This window comes from Netta rufina, assembly GCF_964035555.1.
Source record: "Netta rufina genome assembly, chromosome: 2".
Classification (NCBI taxonomy): domain Eukaryota; kingdom Metazoa; phylum Chordata; class Aves; order Anseriformes; family Anatidae; genus Netta; species Netta rufina.
The window spans coordinates 10895308-10923266 of record NC_140124.1 but is presented as its reverse complement, the minus strand read 5'-3'; the positions used below and the strand labels follow the sequence as shown (position 1 = coordinate 10923266).

Sequence of the window (27959 nt, the reverse complement as noted above, 5' to 3'; positions counted from 1 at the left end):
TGATGCCAGGAATCCTACTGTGATACTGTGATCTGAATTTTGTAGATCACTGATTACTGTGCTACTAAAAAAATTAGCAGTACCTATTGTGAAAGATAATCCCAGATTGACATATTTCAAGCTAGAAAGGTGCTTATGTTCAAATTGAAGTACTTGCTGTAATTGTAAAATCATTCATAATTTGTAACTGAATCTGCAGTTTAACAGCACGTTCAGAGTTATTCCTAATGGCAAATACATTGCCACTGAGTCAGCAGGATCATTCATTTTTAAAGTTAAGCATGTTCTTAAGAGCCCTCTTCATGAGGGACTCTCTTCTATTTTTGTGTGTTATTCATGCTGCTGGTAATAGAGTCAGTTTTGTGTTGCTGAGATGAATTATGGCTGAGGATGTATAAGCATTAAATCCATTCAATAGGAGTCACCCATGAGCATCTGGCAGCAGAATTTGACTTTTCTTTTTGAAGGGCACTATACAGTCATGGTCTTCCACTTGCCATTATATTAAATAACTTTCATTTAAGCTATTTCAGTTTAAGAGACAGTAGGAAAAGTGTGCTTGTGTCAGAATGTAATTCAAAGTAGTTCACGTGCCAGAAGGATAACACTGGGCTGAGTGGGGTAAGGGAAGCAGATTAAACTGACCTGAGTACAAATCTATCCTGTGGAAGTCATGTCTGCATCTGGTGTTCAAACATTTAGAGTCTTTGTGTAGGACTGTATTGTTAGTTTTAGACATACTACATAAGGCAGTAACACGGGTATTGTGAGCACTTAATTGAACAGAGATAAAAATATGGTCAGTTGCAAGAGTCATTAAGGTACAATGCCTTAAAATAGCTTTACTTCTAGCCTGTTTATTTCTCTATAGTATGATGAAATTGAACATGAGATACTGAAAAGAACCTGAACTGTAATGTTTACAATTTAATCACCAAAGTACCCTGTACCAAGCAACCTGGATTATTTTAGCTCAGCAAAACATGAAGTTATTTCATTCAATACTGTTTATGCTGATTTTTTATTTTTCAGGTCAGAAATGATTTACAAAGCCATAGTTAGGGAAAATATGTTTGGTAAGCACAATGAGATTGATCTTGATGAACCTCAGGTACTGAAAATTATACACATAGCCTAGGACTTTCTCAGTGCTCCCTTTATCATCAGTGAAATAAAGAGCATCACCAGAGACCTGTTCACTTAATTCTAGAAGAGCCTTCTGAAAGGCCATCCTTGAAATATTTAGTAGTATCATCTCAGTGTACAGCATTGAAGACGTGTTTCTGTGTCCTACAGGTGTTTCCTATGACCAGTTCTGGTGGCCCTATCACTGAATATCCTTTTATAAGGACTGGACTCCTAGGCTTTATAGGACCAGGTGGACTCGTCTTTGTTATCGGCAAAATGGATGGTTTGATGGTTGTCAGTGGAAGAAGACATAACGCCGATGACATTGTAGCAACAGCACTGGCAGTGGAACCAATGAAATTTGTCTACAGGGGCAGGTTTGGACCTTTCTCTTCTTATACTTAAGTAGAAATCCTTATTTTGCTCATACCAGGGATAAGTGACCCAAAATGCTTTCAGAAGGCAGCATGAAAGTAATGAATAGCGAAATCATGGTTACAGACAGTTAACTTAGAAGACAGGATTATATTTTCACCTGTCGTGACACTAAATATTCTTTCCTTCTCTTCTATAGAATAGCAGTGTTTTCAGTGAGTGTGCTGCATGATGAAAGGATAGTTATTGTTGCTGAGCAAAGGCCAGATTCCACAGAGGAAGACAGTTTTCAATGGATGAGTAGAGTTCTTCAGGTAATGCTTTTTATGTACATTTAGAAGCTGTTTTTCCTGTTTTATATTTTTTTTATTAATCCTTTAGACCCCCTAAATAATCTGACATTTGTATTTGAGTATTTGTAAGTACAGTTTCAGTCACACTTCCACCTACCTAAGGAGCACAAAATTAGCTTTTTCTGAGTAGGTCACCCGTATCCAGAGAGTGATCCCTTCCCTATCCAAAACACTGTAAGAAAACAGGAATGAAATGAGGCAAATAATAGTAAGAAGAGAGGAGCGTATGGTCATAAGCATACAGTCACTTGTTACTTCAAAGGGTAATGAACGAATGCATATACTGTTACTGTGAAATGTTACCAAAGTCTCTTACTAAACAGTTATTGGCACTGGCATAGAGTTGACCACATCAAAAGCAGATATACATAACTTAGTTAGATCTCTAGATTTCTTTTTAATCAATGGGAGAGAATTAGGTGTTTCTGGTGCACCATGGTGATACCTGAAGTAAACTGAATGAAACACAGCCTAAAAATACCTATTTCTCTCCACCAAAATAGAGGGAAGGGATTGATTAGCTCAGATGTAGGCATCTATGGTAAGGTTATCTGCATAGAGGACGCCTATTGCAAGGAATCCTATTCCAGCTGTCTTGTGGATCATGCAAGGCACACACCACCATGATGAAATCCACCTTGGTGGGTTTGTCTGGACGCTGACCAGAAGACAGAAGCCACTGTATGCTAAAAAATTCTTCCTACATGTAGCAGTCCTAGTTAAGACAAATAACATTACCATACTCAAAGGTTTTCCAGCGTGAATATCCACACAATAAAAGTCAGATACTTCAGATAGAAGTCATTTTCCATTGTCATGGCTCAGCCAATTCTCACTCAACAGTAATAGTTTAGCAGAGATGTACTAAAATGAAGTCAGCCTGTTGGCACCTTTCTGTGGCCGGACACCTGTTAACTTCCACTTCCCTTGCTTACCCTTCTTTCGTTCCTTCCTCAAGGTTCCTTCTCAAGTAAATATATTACAAATACCTTTTTAGCTTTACCCAAGAGCTAAAGAACTCCCACACAGTTCAGAGAAGGTATTTTTATTCATTATTGCCTTGTGCTGAGCAAGAAAGGGAATCTTTGCCATATCCTTAAAGAAACTGAACTAATAAGCTTTCATCCATCTCAAGACATATATGTATACTCTCTTGATTTAGAAGATAGCTACTTTTTATACAGCTAGAAGTATCTCATCTTCACAATTAACCTAAATTGTTATCAAGAAAAGCTAGAACATCTAGCTTGTCCATCACACAGAAAACCTTTGAAGCACACAGTATAGGTTTGGGATTGTCCATGCTTTGAAAATATTTATCAAGAAACAAAGTCCTAAAAGAAAGATTGGAGTTATGGACTTAGACTTCTCCTGTTTTTTCAGTGGAGCATGTTTGTGATTTCCACAGAAATCATTCATACACCGTTATAGCCAGTGGAACTCAGTACTCAGACTCTGTGGGAGTCCTGTGTCAAGTTGCTCCTGCCAAAAGGCAATTCTTATTATTCTGACTATAAGCAAGTCACTGCAGTGTCTAGGAGTGGTAGGCCCTTTGTTAAAATACACATATGTGTGGCTGCTTTCATCACCCGTGTATGAAGTCTGCAACTCTAGCACGTGTCACTATGTGAACAAAATGTTTCTGGTTCCACTTCAGCTGAGAGCCGAGGTGGAGAACAGAAGCCAGGATCTGCAGGATGCATTGTGCCTGCTTCCCAATCAGAGTTTTAATGACAGATGTCAGGAAGTGGTAACCAAGTGCATCTGAATCATCCACTAGTGAAGAGCAGCATAACAATATCACACTTGTGTCATGACTCTCACGGATACTCTTGATAACGAACTATAACAAATTGTTCCTCATTTCTTGTGATATTTGTGAGATTCCTCTGACTCCCTCCATGTGCTGCCCTCTGCCAGTCCTTCTGTGCACCGGCTTGCTGTGTCTCTACTTCTCTTCCCTGTATCTATTTTCAGGACTTCTTTGCAGTGGGTTATACCTTCTTCTAATTCTCCACAACCCTTCCAGCTCCTCAGCAAAAGGGCTGAAGGACAATAGAGCTGCTGTATGTACAAGACTATGTTGGGCTATATCTGTAGGTTTTAGCAGAGGCATGGCTGGGAGGGATTGTCAGGCTGGGTACAATGTCTGGAGAGTAGTGGAGTAGGAAGATACGTTAGTGACAGTGCAAGCAAAGGTCCCAGGTCCCCTGAGTTTAGTCAGATCAGTCTCAGATATTCATTCATCTCCCAAGGCTGCTTTAAACAGATCTGACCCTTCAGGCAGAGATATAGTTCCTGTTCCTGGCAGATAGGATGTTGGTTTTACCAGTGCCAGCACACTTGGCAGGACTTGACAAGACTAGGCAAAGCTAGGAGATCTACTGCAGTCCCAGACAGTGTCTGCTAGAAGAATTTTATCCGAATAGGATGTTTTCTTATCTTGAACAGTGTAGGTCTGGACTCTGTGCAAGTTCTGGTTTTCTCAATGAAACAGACGATAAAGAGTTCAGGTACTCTGTTTACTGTCTAGATTAGGTCATTTTAAAAACCAAGACATCTCTTCAAGAGGTATAAATGCCAGTAGTATTAAATGTTGACTTCTCTCAAAATGTTAAGGTTTAGTTCATCAGTGTTCATCCTTGTGAAGCAGTCATTCACCTGCTTCAGCAACATGCCGAATTCCAAAATGAGAAAGGTAACAATTTTGAATGGTCCATGGCATTTTATCCAGGCATTGTGCCACAGAGGTATCTATCAAAGAAGACAGTTTGGAAGTCACTCATAGCCCTCACAGCCCTCGTCCCACCAGAGTTGGGCATTGTTCTCCATTCACGTTTAGGAGCTACACTGTGATATGTTTCAACAAGAGTGGTTATTTACCGTCTAACAGTTTTTCTTCCAGCTGATGTCAGGTGAGGATCCCATGATTTATCACTACTTTTCAGAAACCTACAAATAACATTATCATTATGAGGTCTGACACTTCACATTTCTGCCAGAAACATGAGACATTGATTGTAGGCTGTCACGCATATCTGGCTATTGCTGGTCTTTAATGTAGGGTGTAAAAAGACCAGCGGTGAGGTCTTCTAGTAGTGCCATGAGATTTACCAGTACTTAAACTGCATGTTTGTGAAACAACTTACTGCTTTATTATTTTTTCTTACCAAATTTTACAATCAAATAAAGAAAAATGAAGCAAAGAGAAGTCAAAAGACAAATATTATTTAGAGTTTCTGTAGAAGTAATCAGTAATTTATTGATCTACACTTAAGTACGTAATTATAAATAATTTGTTTCTTGGAATATAGATTGTATCTTTGAAACAACAAATGTACGCATACACTTTTCTCATGGTTAAAAATTAAAATGCAAGTAAAGTAAATTATATTTCTAACATTTGACTTCTCATTAGAGATGCCATCTGTAATTTGTTTCTCAGTCTGCTTGGATGTCTTAAAGTTGTTTTTCTAACTCACTTACTACTAATTTTTGCAAGGAAAAGAACCAGTTAAAATGTGTATGGAATTAAAATCTAAGTGCATATATATTCATGTTTAACTAAATAAATTGCATAGATACTGAACTTACTGCTTTTTTTGGAAAGTAATGCAGTTGACTCCACTTACAGACAATGAACAGAGTTACTGTATGATTCAAAAATCCTTATTTTTCAGGTCTGCATTCAACAGATTTTTTTTCAAGTCAGTACTTTTGTAGTTTTCCCTTAGATTGTATTAGTTCTCATTCCTGCCTAAGGATTTTATATACAGTAATCAGAGAACAAAACAGCTTTGATCTTAAAAAAAGAAAAAAAAAACAAAAACAAAACACAACAAAACACACACACAAGCTACATACATCAGTAGCTGTACTGATACGTGTGCAGCATTTGAAATTTTTCTTTGCCCTGCAAGGTGGACTGGATGATAAGTTGATAGGAATCCTTTGAACTTTAATTCAGAGACGTGTGCAGGTTAAAGATCAGTTTCACATGAGCTCCCAGACCATCTTAGTAATAAGTGTCCATGATACTTTCCACTATCATGTACCTAAAGAATGCCTGTTTAGCATTTGTTAATAGATTTCTGTGTATTTATCACGAGGTTTTTGTTTGCCTTTTTTTTAATCTTCTGGGAAGAGTGTAACAACATCTATGTTAAATTTCTATCCACCTGTTCTCAACGAAAAGAACTTTCTTATCGCAGGCATTGCTGAAGTGTCTTTCTACTGCCAGTTAATTATTAGGGTTGTTTTATGCAGCAATTCAGAATAATGTGTTTATTATGACGATGAAAAATTAACCTTTCATTAGAATCGACTTCCTGCTTTTTTTAGGCTATTGACAGTATTCATCAAGTGGGAGTCTACTGCTTAGCACTGGTACCAGCAAACACGCTTCCCAAGACACCGCTGGGAGGAATACACCTGTCAGAAACCAAACAGCTTTTCTTGGAAGGATCGCTGCATCCTTGTAATGTGCTGATGTGTCCCCACACATGCGTAACAAATCTGCCTAAACCAAGGCAAAAACAACCAGGTAAGATGAGTGAGTGCAAAAGGACAGTGACTTAACGCTGTGTGTTCGTGGCACTGTGCAGAGTAAAATCAAGTAAGCGTTAATGCAGGTGAGAATCAGCTCCATCAGCTGTTCATGTTAAATATTATAGGTGTTTTAAGGACATGGTCTGTTCTGGTGGAAGCTAGGAGTATCTTCACAAGGAAAAATGCTCTAAAATGCTTGCTCAATAGTAAAGATGAAGAATTTTTTATTGCTCTAAAAGGCACAAATTGAAGCGCCTTGCAGATTCCCGGTCAGTCATGTTTAAAGTGCGTGGACTGAGACTCAAGCAGAAAGAGAAAATCTTGGCTTATTTGGAGGCTGAGTTTGTAAAATAGAAGTAGAGAGGTAGAAGACCACTGACACTAAATGACAGTGTTGGAAGAAAAGCAAATGGTTAAAAACTGATTATGAATAAATTCAAACCAAGAATTTTTTACCTGAGGAGGCAGGTTCTGGATTTTTCATACATATTTGAGGGCAAAACCAAACTAGTTTTAAGATGGTTCTTTAGCAGTTCTGCTGCATTTTATGAAGAATATCGTATGAAAAGGTACAGTGGGGCACTGACTCAAGAGACCAAGAAGGGTTCTGTAGCCTGCTGTAGTGTACCATCTCTGGTTGCTCATGCCCAATGAACAAGAACCTGCTTTTTTTTTTTTTTTACTTTGCCTTTTTTTTTTACTTAGAATCCAAATGCAGATTTTAGTACAGAGATTAATTTCAAGGATTTCTATGCCTGTATTTTTTCCTCGTGGCAGTCAACAAAACATCAATGGAATCCACCTCATGGAGAAGTGTCAGTCTTGACATCTACCTTTATTCTGAATTTACATTATCTTCAGTTTCTACCTTGTGTTAATGGGTTTGCATATATTTTATCATATGCACCATCTGCCTTCCTAATCCTTGTCACTTCATGTCTGTAGTGCTTACAGAATTGCTAATACAGATACAACTTAGCCCTGGGAAAAGAAGAGAGAAATAGGAACACTGTCCCTGAAGCCTGGACACATCTCATCTAGGAATGGACATGCCTAAATTAGGAGATGAATTTTCATAGGAATCCTTACATCAAGACAGACAAAATGTGTCTCTCACTATAGAAAGTGCATGCTAAATGGGTTGCTCAGTTAAATATATAGTTAAGAGGAGATTAATCCAGCCCTATGTATATTCCAGCTACTTCTGATCCATCAACCAAAGTTTGTGTCAACAGAGATGTGCTCAAGGTTTTGTGTTGTAGCAAATGATAGCAATGAGGAAAATTTGTGATTCAAAAGGAAATGCAAATAATTTTCATCCACAAGCAAAGAATTCTTTATTGCATTTAACACATTTCTGATTTATTCTAGAAATTGGCCCTGCCTCTGTGATGGTGGGGAACTTGGTCTCTGGAAAAAGAATTGCACAGGCCAGTGGTCGAGATTTGGGGCAAATAGAAGATAATGATCAAGCCAGAAAGGTGAGTTAAACTTTTCTAATATGGCTTATATTTAGCTAGCTAGTATCAGGAGACTTAGCAGCACATGGATCATATTGTTATTTCAGAATTTGTTGATTGCATTTTAATTCAAACAAACCTATTTCAGGACCCTCTTCACAGAGAAATATGAAATAGACATGAGGGAATCTCTGCATTTTATGTGTGTGGATTATTTTACAAAGATGTATAGGACAATAGAAAAAACATGGTAGAATGTATTAATGGGGCTTTTATCGGAAATTACTCTCTATTATATCTTTTTTAGTAGGTCAAGAAGAGTCCAGGGAATTTTGTTTGCCTATATGGTCCTGACCTTATTTTTTATTTTATTTTAAACATGTAAAACTATGTTTCAGTTCAGCTTCTTTGGAGGCTTATGCAAGTAATTAAATGAATAATTTCTAATCTCTATCTATCTATATCTATATTCATAATACAAAAAAGTGAGGAAGCTAAAAAATAAAAATTGTGCTTAAATTCAGAGAGATTAGTAAGAACTTTGTTATTGTTCTGAAAGTAGTAATGTAGTAATGCATCATCATTCCAGTAGTGCCTCGACTTCCAGAGAGGCCTCTGTTACTGCACAAGAGCACCTCATTGTAAAAATGTATGATGACAAGAGAATTAATTTAGGTTTAGTGTTTCATAGTTACTGATGTAAAATATAGAATACAACTAAAGAAGACATACTGAAACTAGCAGAATTTGTTTGGTGTTTTTTAAAGCTGAGAAGTTATTTAGTGCCTTGACTATCACTCTGCTTTATTTCAGTTCCTCTTCCTCTCAGAAGTTTTACAATGGCGAGCTCAGACCACTCCTGACCACGTGCTTTACACTCTACTTAACTGCAGGGTAAGCACAGCAGACTGGTACGCTGGCAAGTTGCAGTATGGAAAATGACACGCTGATATTTCATCTGCACCTGCTCGCACTGTGGCTGAACACAACTCTTTGTCCTTCTTTTCCCATTAATACTCAGCTGCTGTATTTAATGTTCACTGGGGCGGAGAGGAAAAGTGAATAATCATTTCCAGTTGCCAAAAAAAATTGCTTTTGTATCAGGCACCCCACCTTTTACATTTCTCATTTCTTTTTCTACCACATACATGTTGTGGATGAGCTGACGCTGCAAATCTGTTTCAATACTGTTTGTTCTGCTACTGGAGAGTGGTATTTAGTACTGCTCACAGTCTCAATTTCTAATCTGAAAAATATAGGCTTGACAAAATGAAAGCACTTTTGTAAATACAGCAATGACTGTGAGGTTTGAGACTGGCCCATCTGATAGGAGGTGCAAGAATGGGGAAAGGAATTAAAAAGAAGAGGTATGTCCAAAATCTAGCCAGATCTGCAAAGGATCACTAATGCATCTCTCTGCATAGCTTACATGAAGTGCCAGCCTGGCACAATATTTCATTGCCCAACAAAAACGATTTACTGCATGACACATGGTACAGAACTTGAGTTTACTAAGAGTGGATGATTACAGGCTGCCTAGACAACTGTAGATGACAAGCCAGTAATTCCCAAGACCACTGCAAAGCAAAAAAGCCTGATTTCAAACCAGTCCCCTTGGCACATCTAGATATGTCTGTCAAAACTGGGAAACACATCTAGTATGTGAGGTTTTAAGTAAAGGAAAGGGCTCAGAATATTCACCTGTGCCACCTGGAATAGCTGGCGTTTGTTCTCAGTCTTTGTGCCACCTAAACAACTTAGATGGCATCGTAAACCTCCAGTAATTTGTGAACATTTGCTGAATGACCAGTTAATGTATTTACAGGATATGCTTCCATAGCCCATATTACAGTGCTGGTACCAAAGTTCAGTTTGAGGCTACCAATAAGTCATGAAAACAATTTATTTTCATTCAGATTATCAGCCAGCATTGTATGAACTTTTGTTACATTAGAGACAACGGTGATGTAGTTATTTAGTTGTCTGTGGCAAAGTAGAAAATTTGAGAGGCAATGCTGTACATGTGTGCAATATTAAACAATTAAATGAGTTCATTGTCCTGACCTGTAAGTTAGGAGCAAGGATGCTATGAGAAAGAGACAGTGACATGTCCTGTCCCATTTCCTCTACACAGATTGTGTTGCTTTTGAACTTTAAATAAAGCCAGACTTCCCATGCTGACAGAAGGGTTCAAACAGTGGGAGGGAAGGACACAATATGGAGAGTGAGGATTAACAAAATCATTTGTCATTCCTTAGAAGTGAAAAATAGTTGAATTTTGAAATTTAACTTCTCTGCTCCTTTAATATTCTCAGCATGGAGTATGGCATTGTATGAAATTTGTTTGAGAGTTCTGTAGTTTTATGAAGATACTTAATGTCTAATGGAAAGCTGTGGTGTTTGGTGGGTTTTAGCCTAAGCAAATTTTATTACCCATCTTGAGTTTTAGTGCTGGTTTGTAACTTTTCCCTTCTTGTCTTCCTTGCATATTGTCTGTATGCTTTATTCTAAAACATCCAGACATCTTGCAGTTGGTGTCTAATAGATACATGGCGAGATTAGTGGTTTTGTGCCTTTTGAGAATTTGGAAGATTTCTAAATTAGCACAGTGCCTTGTTTTTAGTGTGTTTCACGAAGGATTGCAACACCTTCCCGTTGTGGGACAGTTCGTGTATGATACCAAAATGGAATGCTTCCCTTTGCTTGCCAATGATTCTTGTCCAACAACACAATTCTTCTCTGCACTTCATATAAACACTGTCTTTCTGCTGGTTCACCCGCAGCAAGTTCCAGAGGTCCTACATGTGCTGTGCACAAATATGCATGATTTGCAGCAATTTCCTTTCTGTGTCAGTGGGGCCTGTGATTCTGGTGTATGTGGGGAAACGAAGGGTCCTTCTCCCCACAAGTATGCAGACAGGCAATTTCTTGAAAGAAGGAACTGAGTTCAAACACTTTCCTACTGGTACATCTGCCATGACCAGGCACCCAGACCTCAGGTCACTTTGGCCATGTTTAGATGGAAGCCATCTGTAGCCCAGAACCCCTATAGCTGCACACGTCCTTAGAGAAAGTTTTCTTGGTAGAATAATTCTGAAGACATACTAAAATTGCCTGAAGAGAATTTCACTAAGTGTGGTTGCTGAACACTGTGAAGAGGAATGCAAAGCCTTGACTTTGCCCTTTTTTTTTTTTTTTCCAGTTAGCTTCTGCTCTTTCTTGACAGTGTTTGAGGTATAAAGTTTGGAAATGCCAAGTGATACATACATGATAACACCCTATGTCCCTGCTTCCAGTGCTAGACATTTATCAGACTGTTCTCTGCTCTCTTAAGCTTGTGATCAACCAATACTCTAGTGGTGTGAAGGACAGTGATAATGAATGGAAATCAGCAATCAATCCAAACACTTATTATTTCTTGTCTTGTTAAAATAAAGTTTAAAGAATATGTAGTGGGTCTCCTGTAAAACAGAAGACCCTATTACTTTATCTCTTAATAAGAACAGCGATACAGCATTTTAAATGATATTGCATTGCATTGCATTTTTGATGCATTGATCTTTTTAAAAGTATATATTACTTTTTTTTTTTCTTCTTTTTTTCTCTCAGTTTCTTCAGCTTCTCTATTTTTAAATGAGCTTAGTGCTTGTGCTAAGTGCCAGGTGTATCACAGCTGTGTAGCAGGTGTATCTCTTCTGACTGTCAGCCCTGTGATAACAACATGTATACATATTTCTCTGTATGTGTATTTGTGCACGTGCATATATACAGAAGTACGTATTTTTAGGGAATGCAAGAACCATAACACTCATCCAATTTAAAACACTACGTCTGATAATTTTGGGTTAGTGCTACTTGAATTGCTTCAAAAAGCCAGATTCTTTAGTAGCATATTGTCACTACCCTTTTTTTTCCATGCTGACCAGAGTTACTCAAATCCAACAAATGCCTTTCTTTTCTGTTTCATTTATATGCATGTGCTTCGCTTTCGTTACAGACTAATTCTTTTTGCCTGTCACAAAGTATTGTTTTCTCTGGCGTCTTTTGTCTCTTGCCTTTGAAAGTATTTCCACTGTGCCATTTGGCTTCACTCCAGCATGCAGACAATGAATTGCAATTGTCAGGATTGCTCTCCACAGATTCTCCAGATTGCTGCAGGAGACCCTAAAGGCAGGAATGCCCTGTGTGTAGCAAGAGGAGTACAGGTTACATGTGCATGACTTTAGCATGCTTCTGTGACTCTCTTAGTTAAAAAGAAAGCACTGCTGAGGGCAGAAGAAGAAGGAGGGATGGAGCATGTTCCCCTCCTTGACAAACCTCTTTTTTCCTTCCAACCACAGTTTGGCACAAGGCTGAAGTTTTCCTTACTTAAGTTGATGTGACATATTGTGGCTTTGGAAAACCGCAGCACCTCATCCAGTAACTTCCCAGCTGCAGGAGAATATAGAGTTCATCACTCTGCATTATCTTCTGTGACATTTATCTTTCTTCCTGCACAGGGAACAATAGCCAACTCGCTAACGTGTGTCCAGCTACATAAGCGAGCTGAGAAGATAGCTGTCATGTTGATGGAAAGGGGGCATTTGCAAGACGGAGACCATGTGGCTTTGGTTTACCCACCAGGTAAAGAACCACTATGTTTGGTACCTTGGTACTCCCAAAATTTAATCATGAGCCTATAGAATGGTGCTGCACTGGTACTGTTACCAGCCTGTAAAGCTCGTTAATTGGCAACACACACAGTATTTGCCATATAGACATTTCTTTGAACTTAGTCAAACATATTTAAAAGATTTTCTCCTTATGCATGTGTATGAGTATACATATTATTTTTCTGGGTTCAAATTAAGATTAACGTATGATTTTAAAACCTCTCTTATAATCAGTCAAATTTAATCACTAATTTACTGCTTTTCATTTAATTTGCCAGAGACATACTATTTTATGAGCACATGGTTCTGCTGAAATATTCCATCTGCTGAGTGTTCTTCTTAGATTCACCTGTTGAATTCTCTCTTGGAAATGCTGCATTTCATGAGGGGAAAGCAGCAATACCGGGAAAGTAATCCATTTCTAGAGTAGAAGTATGATTAATAAATAGCAGATAATTAAAAAATACTGAATTATTATAATCAGTATTTCTTTGTATCATTAACCTACCTCACTATGTGGTTTGGATTTTTGTCCTTTGACATAAGGGCTTTTAAGCTTATGTTAACCAGTACCATATTTTACATTTGCTTAAAATTATTTCTGATCTAGTGCTGCTGTTTTATCTTAAGCATTTTATGTGTCTTTGTGAAATAAACAGTCTGATTTAAAGTCTGGATTATGATATTTAGGATGTAGGGACTGCAAGTTACTGGTTAAATCTTGATAATTTATAAGTGTAATTTCACAGTGGTTAATATGGGAAAACCTTTCCCACAGAAGAGGGCAAGTATTTTAAACATAAGTTTTTATTTCTTGTATTTCACTTTCCAAGCATAAATCATTTTACTGAAGGAACAATACTGTACCTGTTCTCCAGATTCTTTTCCACTGGAAGAGTAAAATAGTCCCCATTGTTATCTTGGCACAGCCTGTGTACAGAACAAAGGAACCATCAAACAGCCAAAGTCACAGGGTCTTTGTGCAGCTGTCAGTTCAGCCTCCTTACATGGGCTGAAGTGTCCACAATCTGTCACCTGCAGTCAATATTTATACAGAGCAACACTTAGTTTTATGGTAGGAACAGGGATTCAAAATCGTGGCTCCATTTTTTATTGTGAAATTTCAGGTAGAGAATTCAAACTGCATAAGTGAAGTTGAAAATGACACAAGAAAGAAAGTGTCTATTGAAACCACCGATGTTCCTTATACAGCTGACAGGAACAGGCATGGTGCCCCCTCATCCTTTTGCTGGGACATACCACTTCTTGAAACTCTCGTTAGGAAGATAATTCATCTGTACAAATCAGTCTTTCTACCAGTTACTTCCTGATCATAGAAGTGGTGTTTACCTAAATGATGCTATCTGACTGCAGCTTTGTGTTGTCTTTGAAAGGAATCAGTGAAGCTGAACAAATCCTGACAAGGGTCTGAAAAAGATGTCTGTTACAGGACTTAGTTCCTAATTTAACCTTCTGAGTTGAGTCCCAAATAATATTTATGCCGACACAGGTGTCTATGATTAAAAGATGTGATTTTCAGGGGAATATTTTTGTGTTGTTCTTCATGCAGGAATAGACCTGATTGCTGCATTTTACGGTTGCCTGTATGCAGGCTGTGTGCCAATAACAGTTCGACCTCCACATCCCCAGAACATAGCAACGACGTTACCTACAGTGAAGATGATCGTGGAGGTGAGCAGACAAAACCTCTCAAAGTGCACCAGCAGATGAAATGGGCAGTGGACTCACATGGTCTTTAGGAACAGTAACTTAAATGAGTGGTGTTGTAGATTAAAGTGTTGTATTCTTTCTAAAGATTCATGACTTCAGTGTGTTGCAGTCATCACTCATTGACAGCATGCAGCCTTCTGACTTCTGCTGTCACATTTTACTGCAGTTGTGCTACACCATCCAGGAAATGTATCTGAAATGCTTTCTCATATTTAGCTAGGAGCTGTGGGATTCCCCACCTGGCAACGTTACACTTGACGTTGAGAAAAATCCCAATGGAAAGCTGAGGTTGGCCTGCTGGTGCTTTGTGCTCACCTAATTGTTGTGCAGTTTGAATCAGTTTCAAAGTTCTGTTGTGAAGATATTGGTTGATGGTTTTATTTTCATCCAGAGCAGTGTTATTTTGAATTTTTCATTTAAAGCTTTAGTTTGGCATTTTGGCTTTATCTGATAATACATAGCCTTGTTGCTCATAAATAACTTCGTTCTGCATGTTACTGAGGGAAATAAAATCGTTGTAAAAAGATAACCTTTTATATCTGACAGTTCCTAATCTATTGAATGGAATTCTGAGTCTCTGAAATAACAGAAGATGAAGCAAATGTGATTTTATTGATAATTTCAAGCAATAAGTACTAGAGATAGTTATAATTTGTTGCTTTCCTCACAGCATCAGATGCTGCAAAATGTCAGCAGAGGTATGAGAAATTGGCTTGTTGTCTTCAGGATTCTCATTATCTAATATTTTGCCAATCACTGTTTTTAAGCATCGGTTGTTAAAATTATAGAAATTATGTAAAATGTGTTATACTGGTTTTACTCTGATGTCTGTTGGGCAAACTAGATCTGGTTGGTTTCCTCAACCTCAATCACTCTGTGATTCTGTGATTGAAGTGGTAAAATTTAATGTATATATGGCTACTGATTTCCTTAGGTTGTTAAAAATTGGGAAGTTGATGTGCAATCAAACGTCTCAAATTCCTGGAAGAACAAAAAATATTCTTAGCAATATTTCTGTAAACAGATTCTTAGACTTCAGGGAAAATAAAAATGGTGCTGCCTTTCCAGTTTTTCCTCTGTACTATCTTCAGTGATCAAAAGTGTCCATATTTATGTTTTTTTTTATATTTCCTTAAATATGTAAGCTTTTATAATCCGTAAAAATACTGTTGTAGTTGCTACTTACATATTTTTAAAAAATAGCAAGTCTAAGGAGAATATCGTGAGCATGCATCATCAGCACAGATGGCAGTTGCAGTGTATTCACCATTTCATTTCTTAGTGTCACTTGTACAACTTTTGGTCCAGAGTTACTTTTGACAATAACAGAGATGTTCCCAATGCTTTATCACTAAGCACAAGAATCGGGAATATATGGCTAACATAAAATTGACTTAAGAGAGTAAAATTGCTCATGTAAGTGTCAGGCTGGGTTTTGGTTTACGTTAAAACATTATTTATAAACCAGGATATATTACCATCACATAAGAAATGTTCTGGTCACTGTCTTCTGTACTGGCAGCCTGGGTTGATAAGCGATACAATGTGGTGGAAAAGTCACATTCTCGCTGCTGAGGTGCCTTTAGTTTCATTACAACACTCTACTCGAAGTGCAGTTTTCATGTAATTTGTAAAACTCACATGACTTTGTCTGCTTTGTGAGCTGAATTTTTCATGGATCTTTTCACCTCCTGATTAGAAAACGTAAGACTAATTTACCTGTGTCCTGTTCTGGCATAAAGCAAACCATGGTCTTGCTCATTTTCACAGGAGAATTAATCAGTATCCCATTGTGTTATTTGTTTGTTGAATTCCTAGGTGAGCCGCTCTGCCTGCTTAATGACTACACAATTAATATGTAAATTGTTACGGTCGAGAGAGGCAGCAGCAGCAGTGGATGTCAGAACGTGGCCTCCAGTACTAGATACAGGTAAATACCAAGGCTAGGGGACTGCTTTGTCTTCATTTGTTATTATGTTTGTTAAGCGTTCAGAAGTCTATCTGTCACTGGAGTAATATTCACGTGTTCTTGCTTTGTTTTCACTAGACGACTTGCCAAAGAAGCGGCCTGCACAGATCTACAAACCTTCTAACCCTGAAACACTTGCTTACCTAGACTTCAGTGTCTCCACAACTGGAATGCTAGCAGGGGTAAAGGTAGGGGCTTCTTGCTAAAGTTGTCATTCCTGCTCTCACGCCTAGCTGGCAGGTGATGCATTGCTCTTTATTTGTAAATTCTATTGATTTTTGCTAGTAGAAATTGAATTGCTACTTCCCTTGCAGTCATTATTTGATTGCATTAACATTAAACAAGCTATTCCATACCGGTGTCCTGAATGCAGTGAGTTTAGCCCCTCTCCTCTGATTCACACAGATAGCCTAGTAACTTGTCTGCCTGGAGCATTCTTTTCAAAGAAGCGTCTGTTCTTTCCATTTTATGAAGGAAATGAGACTCGGTTAATCCTCTTCTACCTGTCCCAGTGCCCATTTATTGTTTGCTCCTGTAACTCAACTGCTTGCCATTGGTTTTCAATATTATTTTCTTCATGTGATTAAGGGAACTGCTAATGTTTCTGGTATACTTACCTGGTACAATACTAGTGTAATCAGCAAAGTGTTTCTTCATAGATTTGTTTGATAAACTTAGGCATGTTGAGCTTTTTAAATCTCTATTCTGGCCTATATTCCAACACTCTAGGCACAGTGTGATTCAAAGGTGATTTTTCTAGCTCATAACACACGTATTATTCCAATATTGGTTTAAGCAATGCACAGGCAGAGGTAAAATCACCCTCTTATTTTTAGCTGTTACTTCCTTGCTCCTACCTGTTGCATGTCCAAGGACTTCAGCAATTTTCCTGTAGTATCGCACTCACAGCTTATATTGAATTCCTCATCCTCTTTGACATCATCCATCTATTTTCAGAAGCTATTAGCACACATTATAAACAAATAAAGCATCATTTACCCAGTTCTCAGATGAAGAACTTGAAGCACAACATGGTGAAATGACCTGCCCAAGGTTGACTAGTGGCTGAATGACTGAGCTGGCTTATGGTTACCAGTCAGACACTCCTAGGAGATACGTATCATCTAACTTCAGGTGATGAGCTACATGCCTACTAGATGTGGACTAGTCAGAGGGCTCCACAATAATCAACAGAGAGAAGCAGGGACTTCTAGGGTGTAATTCCTCTGGCTTATTTGAAACATCTATTTTTGAATGGGGTGAATGTTGAACGAGTCTTCATTTCCTCTACAGGAAGCCTTAAATGATTGAGACACGCTCATCCATATTAAATCAGGTCTGAATTCCACCTTATCAGACTTGTAGAAATGACTACTAATTATGCAAAGTTAGTACTTGGAGAGCTTCAAAGATAGTCAAAGCCAGGGCGAGGCAAAGAACCTTTACTTAATGTGGCTAAAGGAAAATCCAGATAAATCACTAATGGAATTTTTAATTAGCTTCAGGTATCTGGGTCACACAGCCTCCAGATCACTATCTCAGCAGGTCAATGTAGATAGTACCATCTACTAGATCACCTCTAGTGATTAATTAGTGTAAATGGATCATCAGAGGCCACAAGGCTTGTCAAAATGCAGCAGTGATCAATTAAAAACAATGGCTGAAGAACTTACATGGCTTCTGCAATGTTGATAAATGTTTCATAGACACTTCAGAAGTAGTAAATTACACTTAGATTGACTCTCAACTTTTTCACTAGCTTGAACCCAGTAAAGTGTCAAAATTCACAGAATAACACTGGTTCTTGTCCAGCAGAGCTTGGTAATCCCATATGGAAAAAAAATGGTCTTGATTCAGCTAGAGAAGGATTAAACTCTTCAAACTGAAGTCTTTCATAGTGTGGACACATGTTTTGAGCTGGTCTTTATGTATGACTTGGAACATGTTCAGCTTCAGTTATGGAATTCATAGTGGAGAAAAAAATCACTTCTAGAGCTCTACCTGTTTACTGAGGATCAAATAAATGTTACATCAGGTGCTTGTTCCCCTCCACTGACTATAATCATATTTAAGGCAATCATATTTATTTAATCATATTTAAGGCAACAAGGCCAATATGTGGCAGACAGCAAAGGTTAGATGAGTTAAATCCTACTCAGACTGTCTTTCTAATACAGATATCTTTCTTGTTATTAGCAGAGAGGACACAGATTAAAAGAAGTGATTGTGTTCTCACTATAGTTAGAACATCTAAGTCAGGATGGGTGAGTTTGTGGGAAATATCCTGATACAGCTGTATTTACGTGTTGTCAGTAAGAAGAATTAAAATGACTTAAAAAAAATGGAAAAAACATATTTTTCATCATTTCTTTTTTGTTTCTATTTTCTTCTGAGAGCTTCCTTACCAAGATTTAAAATAAAATAAAATAAAATAAAATAAAATAAAATAAAATAAAATAAAATAAACAAAAAAAAAATGTTTATCAGCTAGGAGCTGCTTAACATAAAGACATTTTCAGCATGTTTACAAAGTTTTTTGGGGATCCCTGTGGCTGAATGATTAGGTCCTTAGTACCATTTTGCACACAAAATCCTCTGTAATTTAAGAAGTATATTGACAATTTTCTTTATTATATAAAGTAGTACGTACTTTGAAATATGTTACTGAAGATCAACAAACTACTTCAAATTAGATTCATATCCTGCAGTCATTCATTCCTTTGTTCTTCCAGAAAGTTTAGCTCATTATCATTAGCTTTGCATACAGCTTGGAGCACGTCTTTAAAACACTCACAGCTTTCTCCCTAAATCAATTCAAACTTATCATTCTTTCTGTCTCCCCTTCCCTTTCATGGCTATTTGGATGCCCTTTTGAAGGAAAATTGTGTTTCCTTAATATAAATTACATGTGTATTTACGCTGAGCACAAAGTCAATATTTATTTGTTTTCTTATCCTGTAACTGATTTAAACACTTGGCGCAGTTTGGGAATGAGCCTTCACAATGACATAGTTGATCATTTTAATTACTTTGCTGTTGTCTTTCAGATGTCTCATGCAGCCACTAGTGCCTTTTGTCGTTCTATTAAGCTGCAGTGTGAGCTTTATCCCTCCAGAGAAGTCGCTATCTGTCTGGACCCGTACTGTGGACTTGGGTTTGTCCTCTGGTGCCTCTGCAGGTGAGATTTCTCCTCAGCACTTTAAAATATCACTTCTATTGTACTACACCACAACAAACAGGATGGGAGAAACAGGTAGGACCTCCGGGACTAACACAGGCAATTGGTATTGCCAGAAGCTATATGGAGAATGCTGTATGGAGCGGACACTTGCTTTCAGTGGGATGTAGACTCACAGAATGGTTTGGATTGGAAGGGACCCTAAGAACCATCGAATTCCAACCCTCCTGCCATGGGCAGGGACACCTTCCACTAGACCAGGTTGCTCAAAACATGGCCATAGGTATTTAAGGACTATGAGTGCAGAGCATCATCACGGCTTTTCATTGAACGTCTGCAGTTTTACTGCTGTATATGCAGAGTCTGGCTAGGTTTTACTTGATGAAGGCAGCACTCTACCATGATTATTCTGAGGAAGCAGTTTCTTGGTTTCCTCTTTTTTATTTTTTAATCTGAAAGTACAAGTGAATATTGGGGACTTTTCTCAGTTGTGGGACATATGGATGTGATTTTTGCAGAGACATGGAAGTATGTTTTGTTACAGAAGGATACTTCTATGGCAGTAGCTAAGCTATCAGAAAAAAAAAAAAAAAAAAAAACCATTACCAACAAAAAATAACATTTCTAGTGAAATGTGAATCAGCTTTTCTATTAATAGGAAGTTTAGAAATTTAACAATTGTGTCAATCTTTATACTCCAGGGAAGTTACAGTTCAACACTGAAAGCAGTTCCATCGATTTTTTTTTTTTTGTGCTTATTCTTCTGATTTGTTTTTTTTTAAGATAGCTGGTTTGAGGCAAAGGGGAAGAGCTATGGGAAAGTTAATGGAGCACATTTTTATGAAGACATATTAGAGTCAAAGCAATCCAGCATCTGTACTCTCTTTATGGAAAGCCCTTTGGTATTAGCAGTAGTGCTGGTTTTAGTTACTGAAATTAAGATAAGCCAGGGGCAATAAAAATGCTGCATCTCTGGATAAACATTTTACCGATTTAGTAAATACATGAAGGAAACATTAGAGAAAAACTGTTGCAGCAATTTGTATTCAGCAAGTATTGTTCATTTAAAAGCAGTCTATTGGCCTATTTTTGCCCTTACCTTTTAAAATATTTTTTATTAAATATGAAATGGGCCAAAGATTAACAGTATTATCCTATTCATTCTTGATCAATATTTCTATTTAGGTTGTGCTTGCCCTAATATTTTTTTGTTTTGTTTTGAAAAAGTGTTATTTCAATGTCTTAGCTCTATAACAGAAAACTCAGGAAACATTTCAGCAATGTTGAAATTTTAATTAAATCAGTCTGTAATTTTTTAAAAAATATTGATATTTTTAAGTCAGCTGCATATTTATTATATAGACTTATGTGTCAACACTGTACAGCCTTTGCTCTGGTGGGTAGTCAAATTCATTGGCTAAGCTAAATCTGCTGTGATATATTCAGCAAGGTAGGACCAGGGAAGGACTGTAGAGAAAATTCAGCTAAAGAGTTTATTTCTGTATCAGGTAATGTAGAACATGGGGCATACAAGAATAACTTCTATGTAAGATTTATCTATTCTGTGCATTATAGATGTAATATAGAATAACACTTTTTCTGTGCATAACACTTTTTCTGTGCATTATAGATGCACAGAATAGCGATAAATTTTGACGTGTCCAAAAAACAGATATTTTATGGTGCCCATGAGTCTCCCTGACACACACATTTCTATTTATTCCAAAATCATATTTGGAACAAGTATGCATTTTCTGCCCTTAGATTCTTCCCAACACTGATAATGTTCGGCCTGTTGCAGAAGATTGTTTATGATTGGCAATTGAACAAGGCAGCAGACCACTGGGAGAATCAGTCTGTACGCCTCTATAAAGTAGAAAATTTTATACCATTTTCAAAGTAAAGAAGGAAAAAGACAAAGCTGAAGGAACTGTGATCAGGACAACAACTCTTTAATCTTGTGAACCATTGTCAATCTCTTCTTTGTCACTGATATCTGTCCCTATAAAACCAGGAAGATTGCAGGCTGCTTGAATTGCAACTGTCATTTAGAGAAAGCTGACATCAGATACAGCTTCATTAATTCCACTTACAAACTTAATTTCCATTTCATTACTATTTTAGAAACGAGGAGTATTTGATGTGTTCTGTAATAGCAAAAAATACATCCTGGAGCTTATTAGAATCTTGCTCTTTATAACTTAAAACTTTGCAACTTTGCATTTTACTCTTTGTAGTTTAGTATGCCAAAATACTTCCCAACATTTTTCAGCCCAGACTCTACCTCAGAGGATTCTTCTGGAAAGATAGGGTTGTCTGTCACCAGCCCCATTAGCCAAATTAATAGTTCTAATGGCACATGAAAGTGAAGTTAGATTTTCAATTTTTTATCAGCTTTAGAGTTTTGAGAGTTAAATAGGAAGTCTTTGTTTTAGGAACCCAGCAGGAAGAGAAAGCAACCCCCTGTACAGAGTGCAGTTAAAATAACAAGTATGTTTGAATCCCTTTATTAACTAGAGTAAAGGAGGCATTGAGTGAGCAAGGGAAGAAAAACTAACCTTTTATCCCCGTTTTAGGTGCTTAAACATTGTTCTGGCCTGCTCCACTGTGGTGCCCCAGAGTGCACCAATCTATGTGGTCAAAGCTACTTAGGAAAGCTGCTAGAGCATGGAGCCAGACCTTTGGTAAGTCTGGAGTATATTGCATAGTTTTGCAAAGGTTTTTTTATTATTATTATTTAATTCATTTATTATTTTATGGCCTAAAGGGTATAAAATAATAAAGAAAAGAAACCTTGCAAAGCAGAGCAATACATTAAAAAAATAGGATTTATCACATTCCCTCTAAACTGGCTGCATGCTCCAGCAGGGTTTCCTTGGAACCTTTGTCATAGAACAACACCTCCGTGGTGTGGCAGCAGTCATCAGCCCCATGTGAGTTCATAAATCCAAAACTTCTTAATTGTAACACTTTGCTACTGATTGCTCAATAAAAATGTATTATTTTTGCATTTTTCTCTTTAATAATGAGAGGGTGATCAGAGTGTTCTGCCTTGAATTGCATTACATTTTAAAGTGCGTCATGTTCTTTAAAAAAAAAAAGGCAAGTTGAAAGTGTCCTCCAGTTTAAAAACAAATGATGCTAAATCCCACTGTTCAAAAATGCTTCCTGAAATTAAGATGGCCCTATCTTAATACTGATCACTGTGGGGCAGAACAGAAAGTTCTACAGTTCATTAGTGAGGATTTTCTTAATTGATAGTTGCTAAGTGATGCAGTACACTAAGAATTTTCCCTCAATTTTACCCATATTATAGTTCTACTTCTATCATTGAAAGATAAAATTGTCCCTGTAGAAATTAAAGCTAACAAAATCGATGATTTAAAATAAATTATATATTAGTAATTCTCAGAATCTGTGATTAAAATAGTGCAAGTCAGTAAAACTCAAACAGGACCAGAGAAGCTGGATTTTCCAGTCCACAGTGGCCACCTAATAAATATGGTGAATGCTGTGTAATTGTCCTAGGAAAGCTTTCCAGGTAAGGTGTAATGAAGTGGCTTCCTCCTGTTCTACTCCCGCTGTCTCTATTCCGTAGCCAGAAGCACCCAGTGGTGCTGTTGCGTAGCTTGTACAGCAGGAGACCGTGGGGTTTCTTGTTAAGCAAACAGGGCGAGTTGTGCAAGATGTATGGAAGGAATCACAGCATTAGCATGACAACTGCAGTTTACAAAAATGTAGTGTGCTAGAATCATTAATTACTGTTAGGTTGACTTGAAGATATCTGCCAGGCACGAGCATTTCACCCAATTTCTAGCTCATCTATAACAAATTAAAGGCAGGGCTAGGTAAAGAAGATCAAATGCCACATCAGAAAAGAATAATCCTAGCATGGGAAATGCAGGATATGGACATAGCCGGCTCTCTTGTATCTTTTGCACAGTGCACAAGTGGTTCAGGCAGAATGTAGCAGTGCTGCACACAAAAAACGTGCCAGTTTCCCATGGCCAGTGGCAATTTCTGGAAGAGGCTATTTGCATTTTTCCCACTTGGCAATATTGAACCTGCCTTAAGTCTAGAAGGTTCAAGGGCAACTGAAGCCCTGAGTTATCTCAATACATGAGTACAACAGGTTAACTCTGCTGACTCTATAGCTGACTGAAGGCACTAACATGGGTGAGTAGCTGGGGCAGGGAATGTGCTGCTAAGGCAGGGCCTGAGTCTGAGCTAATAAATATTTAGAGTACTGTAATGAACCACATTTAATTGGATATTATAAACAGCAATGTCATTTCTATTGGTACTGGCATTTGAGTCATCCTAAGGTAGGCAAAGGTTAAACATGTATGAACCCAAATGCCAGTACCAATAGAAATGACATTGCTGTTTATAATATCCAATTAATGTTTCCAATGTATCCAATTAATATATCCAATGTTTATAATATCCAATTAATTTCAGATAGTGAGTTTTGTTTTCAGGCTTTTGGGGGCATTAGGCAAGGGCACCTTAGGAAAAGGTCTGTGGAAAACTTCATTAGTTCAGAGCAAGATTGCGCTCTCTCTCTCTCTTTCTCTTTTTCTCTCTTTTTTTTTTTTTTTACCCCCGAAACAAAATTGAAACAGTGTCCAAAATTTTAAAACTTGCTTGCTTGGTTTGGTTGCCTGCTTTGAAATATTAGAATAAAGGGTCTTCATGTTGATGCTAAGCACCCCAAATAGTTTCGAGTTCATATGATTTCCACCCCTGCTACTGCTGGATCATGTGTGGGATGCTCAGGAGCAGTCAGCAACACACTTCCCAGGGATGTTACACACCAGTTCAGAAATGCCCAATAACAATCTAGAATCATGTTAAAAACCATCCATTACAAGGTTAGAGGTTGCTGAAACATTCCTCTAGAAAGGGGAGGTTTAAGTCTTTTGAAGAAATGCTCATAGCTAGAAGTTCAAGTCACATCTAGCTCTCAGTCAGGGCAAACTGCATGGTCCCAGCAGGCAGTACAGGCATTTTGGCATTAACCAAAGGCATACACTTGTCTGATTAGAGTCCCTACACCAGAGCTCGAGTTAAAGCAGGGTGCTGGGTTATGGCACCACTCTCATTGGTTCCCTGTAAAGTCCAGACCTGCTCTCAGCACTTAAAACCTACCAAGATTTATGGCTGATGTCTTTTCCATTCCTGGAAGATCTGCATGCTCTGCACAATGATCCCTTGTGCTCTACATCGGTTGTTGGTTGAACTTTGTGAGATATTTCTGCGTCTCCAGTACTGACTGGTTATGTGCTCACCATGTGCAGCAGTGCTCGTAGTACACTGTATGCCAGGTTGGGAATGCTCTTTTTCATCTTTGTAGTTCTCCAGAAGTGCCCAGGTCTTCAGGAGAACTGAAGATTCACTTTAGCCCAAGCCCTATGATATTTAGGTGAAACATATGTCCCAACAGTCTTCCCTGTGGCCTGTTTTGTCCTTTCTACCAGCTCTCGTCCAGATGATTGTGAAGGCTCTTACTCAATCCTGTTGAGATTCCCTTAGCATGCTGACTCCCTTCACAGACTTTGAGTTACGTGCAAACAACTCAATTATTTTGGGCCCAACCAAATGCCAAATACCCATAGCTGTCCCTCATCACCAAGAGCAAAATATCACCCATAGAAATGCAGAAACTAAATGCGTATACTTAAAAGACCCGACAGCACCTACCTGCCTCCTGCAGTCAAGTAGCAAAGCAGCTAATGCCACCTCAGAAGGACACCAGAGGTGAGGGCAGCAGCGTGTTAGCAGCCTGCCAGAATGCAATTCCAAATTGCAGTTGCCGTTTGTCAGCATTTATTGCACTGCTAAAATTTCTGGGACTATAAATTAAAACCTCAGAGTTTATTGTTAATCTGCCTTAGCACAACATGGGGTAAATCTTTGATTCAGTGGATCAGGTAAGTGCCAAGATGTCCTTCCAGGCATCACCGTATGCTGCCAGAACAGCCTGCCAGGCGGTGGAACCAGAGCTGTGATCAGATGGCACTGTTGTACCAAAATACATTCTGGTGTGTTTACCTGTAGTATTCCTGTCCTTGGGCAGCCCTTGCTCAGTGCAGGCAGACAGGGCTTTTCATTTACTGCCAAAATCCAGGGCTTTGTCCACCACCTTAATCCTTTTTTCCCTCCAGATTGCTTTGTAGTCCTCTGAAGAAAGACAGCATTTCTAACCGGGGCTCTCCCACCTCAGCTACTTCAGCATTTCACTTGGCATTTGCATCTCAGAAGTCATTTTTACAAATGTAAAAATGCCCAGATACAGGTGCAGGGGTGCTCTGAAGTCAGTCTCCTTTTTTGTTTTCTTTTTTGCCTACTCCTAAAAATGACAGGGATGTCCAGGACTGTCAGACAGTCTCTGCAGTTCTACACTGTGCCTACTGCTGTTATAAGGCTTATATCAGGAGAAAGTCACTTTTGTGGCAACAGATTTCTACAGAAGTGGAAGAAAGGATCTTGTTTCAGTTCCTTCCCTATATTTACATAACTAAATTTTAAAATTGCTCCGACTCCAATACCTTGTGTACTGTTTCAATTTCAGAATGGTAATTTTAGCTTCCAGAATTTATATTTAAACCACCAACTTTTCTTAATATCCCACCTGATCCCCCCGGTGCCACAGCATTCACCACAATTGTTTTGTTTCCAGTATGAGACTAGCAAAGCCAACAGCTCAATCATCCCTTGATCGCTGTCTTCTTTTATAAAGGTGAGATAGCACTATTTGTTCCTTTATGCATTTTCAGGATTAGCTTTACCACACCTAGAATGTTTCATATCTAGATGTACCTGACATACATCATCTCCACCTTACCTAGAATTACACAGAGGTGAAGTTGACAAAAGTTTTTGTACGTTTGGGACCGTATACAGCTTTATCCAGCATCCTCCAAAGCATCCTTCCACAACTGCAGTCTGTTCAAGCACTCTGCTCAATTGTTGTTTCCATGCTAAGCCAACACCCTGTAACATTTCACAGTGATTTGAAATCACCAGAGTGGTAGAAGCATTTCAACCAGCCGTACAAGGGAGTATCTTCTATTTCTCAGCTTCTCTCCGCAGAAGCACTGGTGACATACAGCTTCTTTGGGGTTAATGTGGAGGCATAAAGTCTGAACATTCACAAGGAACTGAGGCTTCCAGGAATGTTTTGTTGCTTGGAGTGATTCACAAAACCTGCTCAGCGTTTCTGAGATCAATTCAGGAAGACGAGCCAAGTGGTGGCTGATATCATGGTGGCCAGGTGCTGCATTAACCGGTTCAGCTGTGGAACTGGCATGTTCCCCCCAGAAATGTGTCTTTGTAGTTCCTCTCCTAGCTCCACCAACTACTCTAGCAAATCAGATGATGCACATGGCTTATTAAACCACAGCTATGTCGGCAAAGGCTGTGTTGGTAATCAAATTTCCAGGCATGGTATTGTCTTTCTGTAGGTTTATGCACTGTAGGCAAGAACAGCACACATCTGAGCTTCAGCACAATACAAAGTTTCCCTCCTGCTCCATATTTCCTGCTGCTCTGCATTTCCATTCTAAACTACTCAGTATTTCTGAGGGATTATAAAACTCAGAAAAGGCACTAGCAGTATCTTCATTTATCTAATAAATCAGAAAAAAAAAAAAAAAAAAAAAAAAAACAGTAAAAAAAAGAAAATTCTAATCAGAGTGAAATTTCTGGTAAAAGTGTGCTGTTGCCTGGTCTGATCATAAGTGTGTTTGTTTCCCTCAATCTCAAGAAGATGGGGTTATTCCCATGCAAATCCAGGTTCCCTCATGCTTTGTTGCATGGCTTTTGGTGGGATCATGAGGGAGAACAAAAACATGTTTCTTTGTTTCTTGTTTAACAGAAGTTGATGAAGAGGGGGAGACAGTTCACCCTCTCTCATTAGTGTTGCTGAGGAGGGAAGATTTGTCCTAGTTGTGAATTTGTATTCCCAAATTTTGGACTATCCTCTGGTAAGGTGCACTTGGAGTCAATGTTCCATTCTTCTACTCCAGGTAACAAGTGTTCTCCTCCGTTAGTTTGTGTGGGCACTTTTCAGTACAGAGATACAGTTTGTTCTGATTCTGTTCTTATTTGGGGATGTTCTGTCCGGGTGAATAAGTGGCACTTACGGGACCTTAATGCAGTTCTGAATCATACAATATTTGACCCTTGGCAGCCTGTTCCTGATTGTGCAGAATTTTTTTTCTCCTGATAGTGGTCACATTAACTAGAAGAGTTCAGGGACAGGGGGAAGGGTTTGAAGGCAAATCTGAAAAACTTAATGGAACTGGCTGAGAAAGAAAGAGTGAAGTAATATTTATAGTAAAATCTGTTACTACTCCCTTGCTGGGTTTGATCTGTCAGCTGAACTCAGGACGTACTCCTTTCAGGCTTTGGTAGCTTTGCCAACATCTCTTTTCACACACTTTTGAAGCGCATACTCTTGGTTCAGCCATACTTTATTCTGAATCCATAAAAGCAACATGAAAGCATAATGCTTCATTTGACCATCGAGTGCTGTAGTGGTTATGTTAACTGTATCTGAGA

General features: G+C 38.3%; 1 protein-coding gene across 3 annotated transcripts in view; it reads left to right on the top strand.

Moving 5' to 3' along the window:
- DIP2C (disco interacting protein 2 homolog C) overlaps positions 1-27959 on the top strand; it is a 311358-nt gene that overhangs the window by 242152 nt on the left and 41247 nt on the right. For all 3 annotated transcript variants that reach the window (XM_084281851.1, XM_084281850.1, XM_084281849.1), the window contains 10 exons: positions 1297-1505; positions 1703-1817; positions 6198-6399; positions 7776-7885; positions 8678-8758; positions 12364-12487; positions 14087-14208; positions 16066-16177; positions 16295-16404; positions 19264-19394. In XM_084281851.1, the coding sequence (XP_084137977.1) occupies positions 1297-1505; positions 1703-1817; positions 6198-6399; positions 7776-7885; positions 8678-8758; positions 12364-12487; positions 14087-14208; positions 16066-16177; positions 16295-16404; positions 19264-19394 (1316 nt within the window). The remainder of the gene's footprint in view (positions 1-1296; positions 1506-1702; positions 1818-6197; positions 6400-7775; positions 7886-8677; positions 8759-12363; positions 12488-14086; positions 14209-16065; positions 16178-16294; positions 16405-19263; positions 19395-27959) is intronic.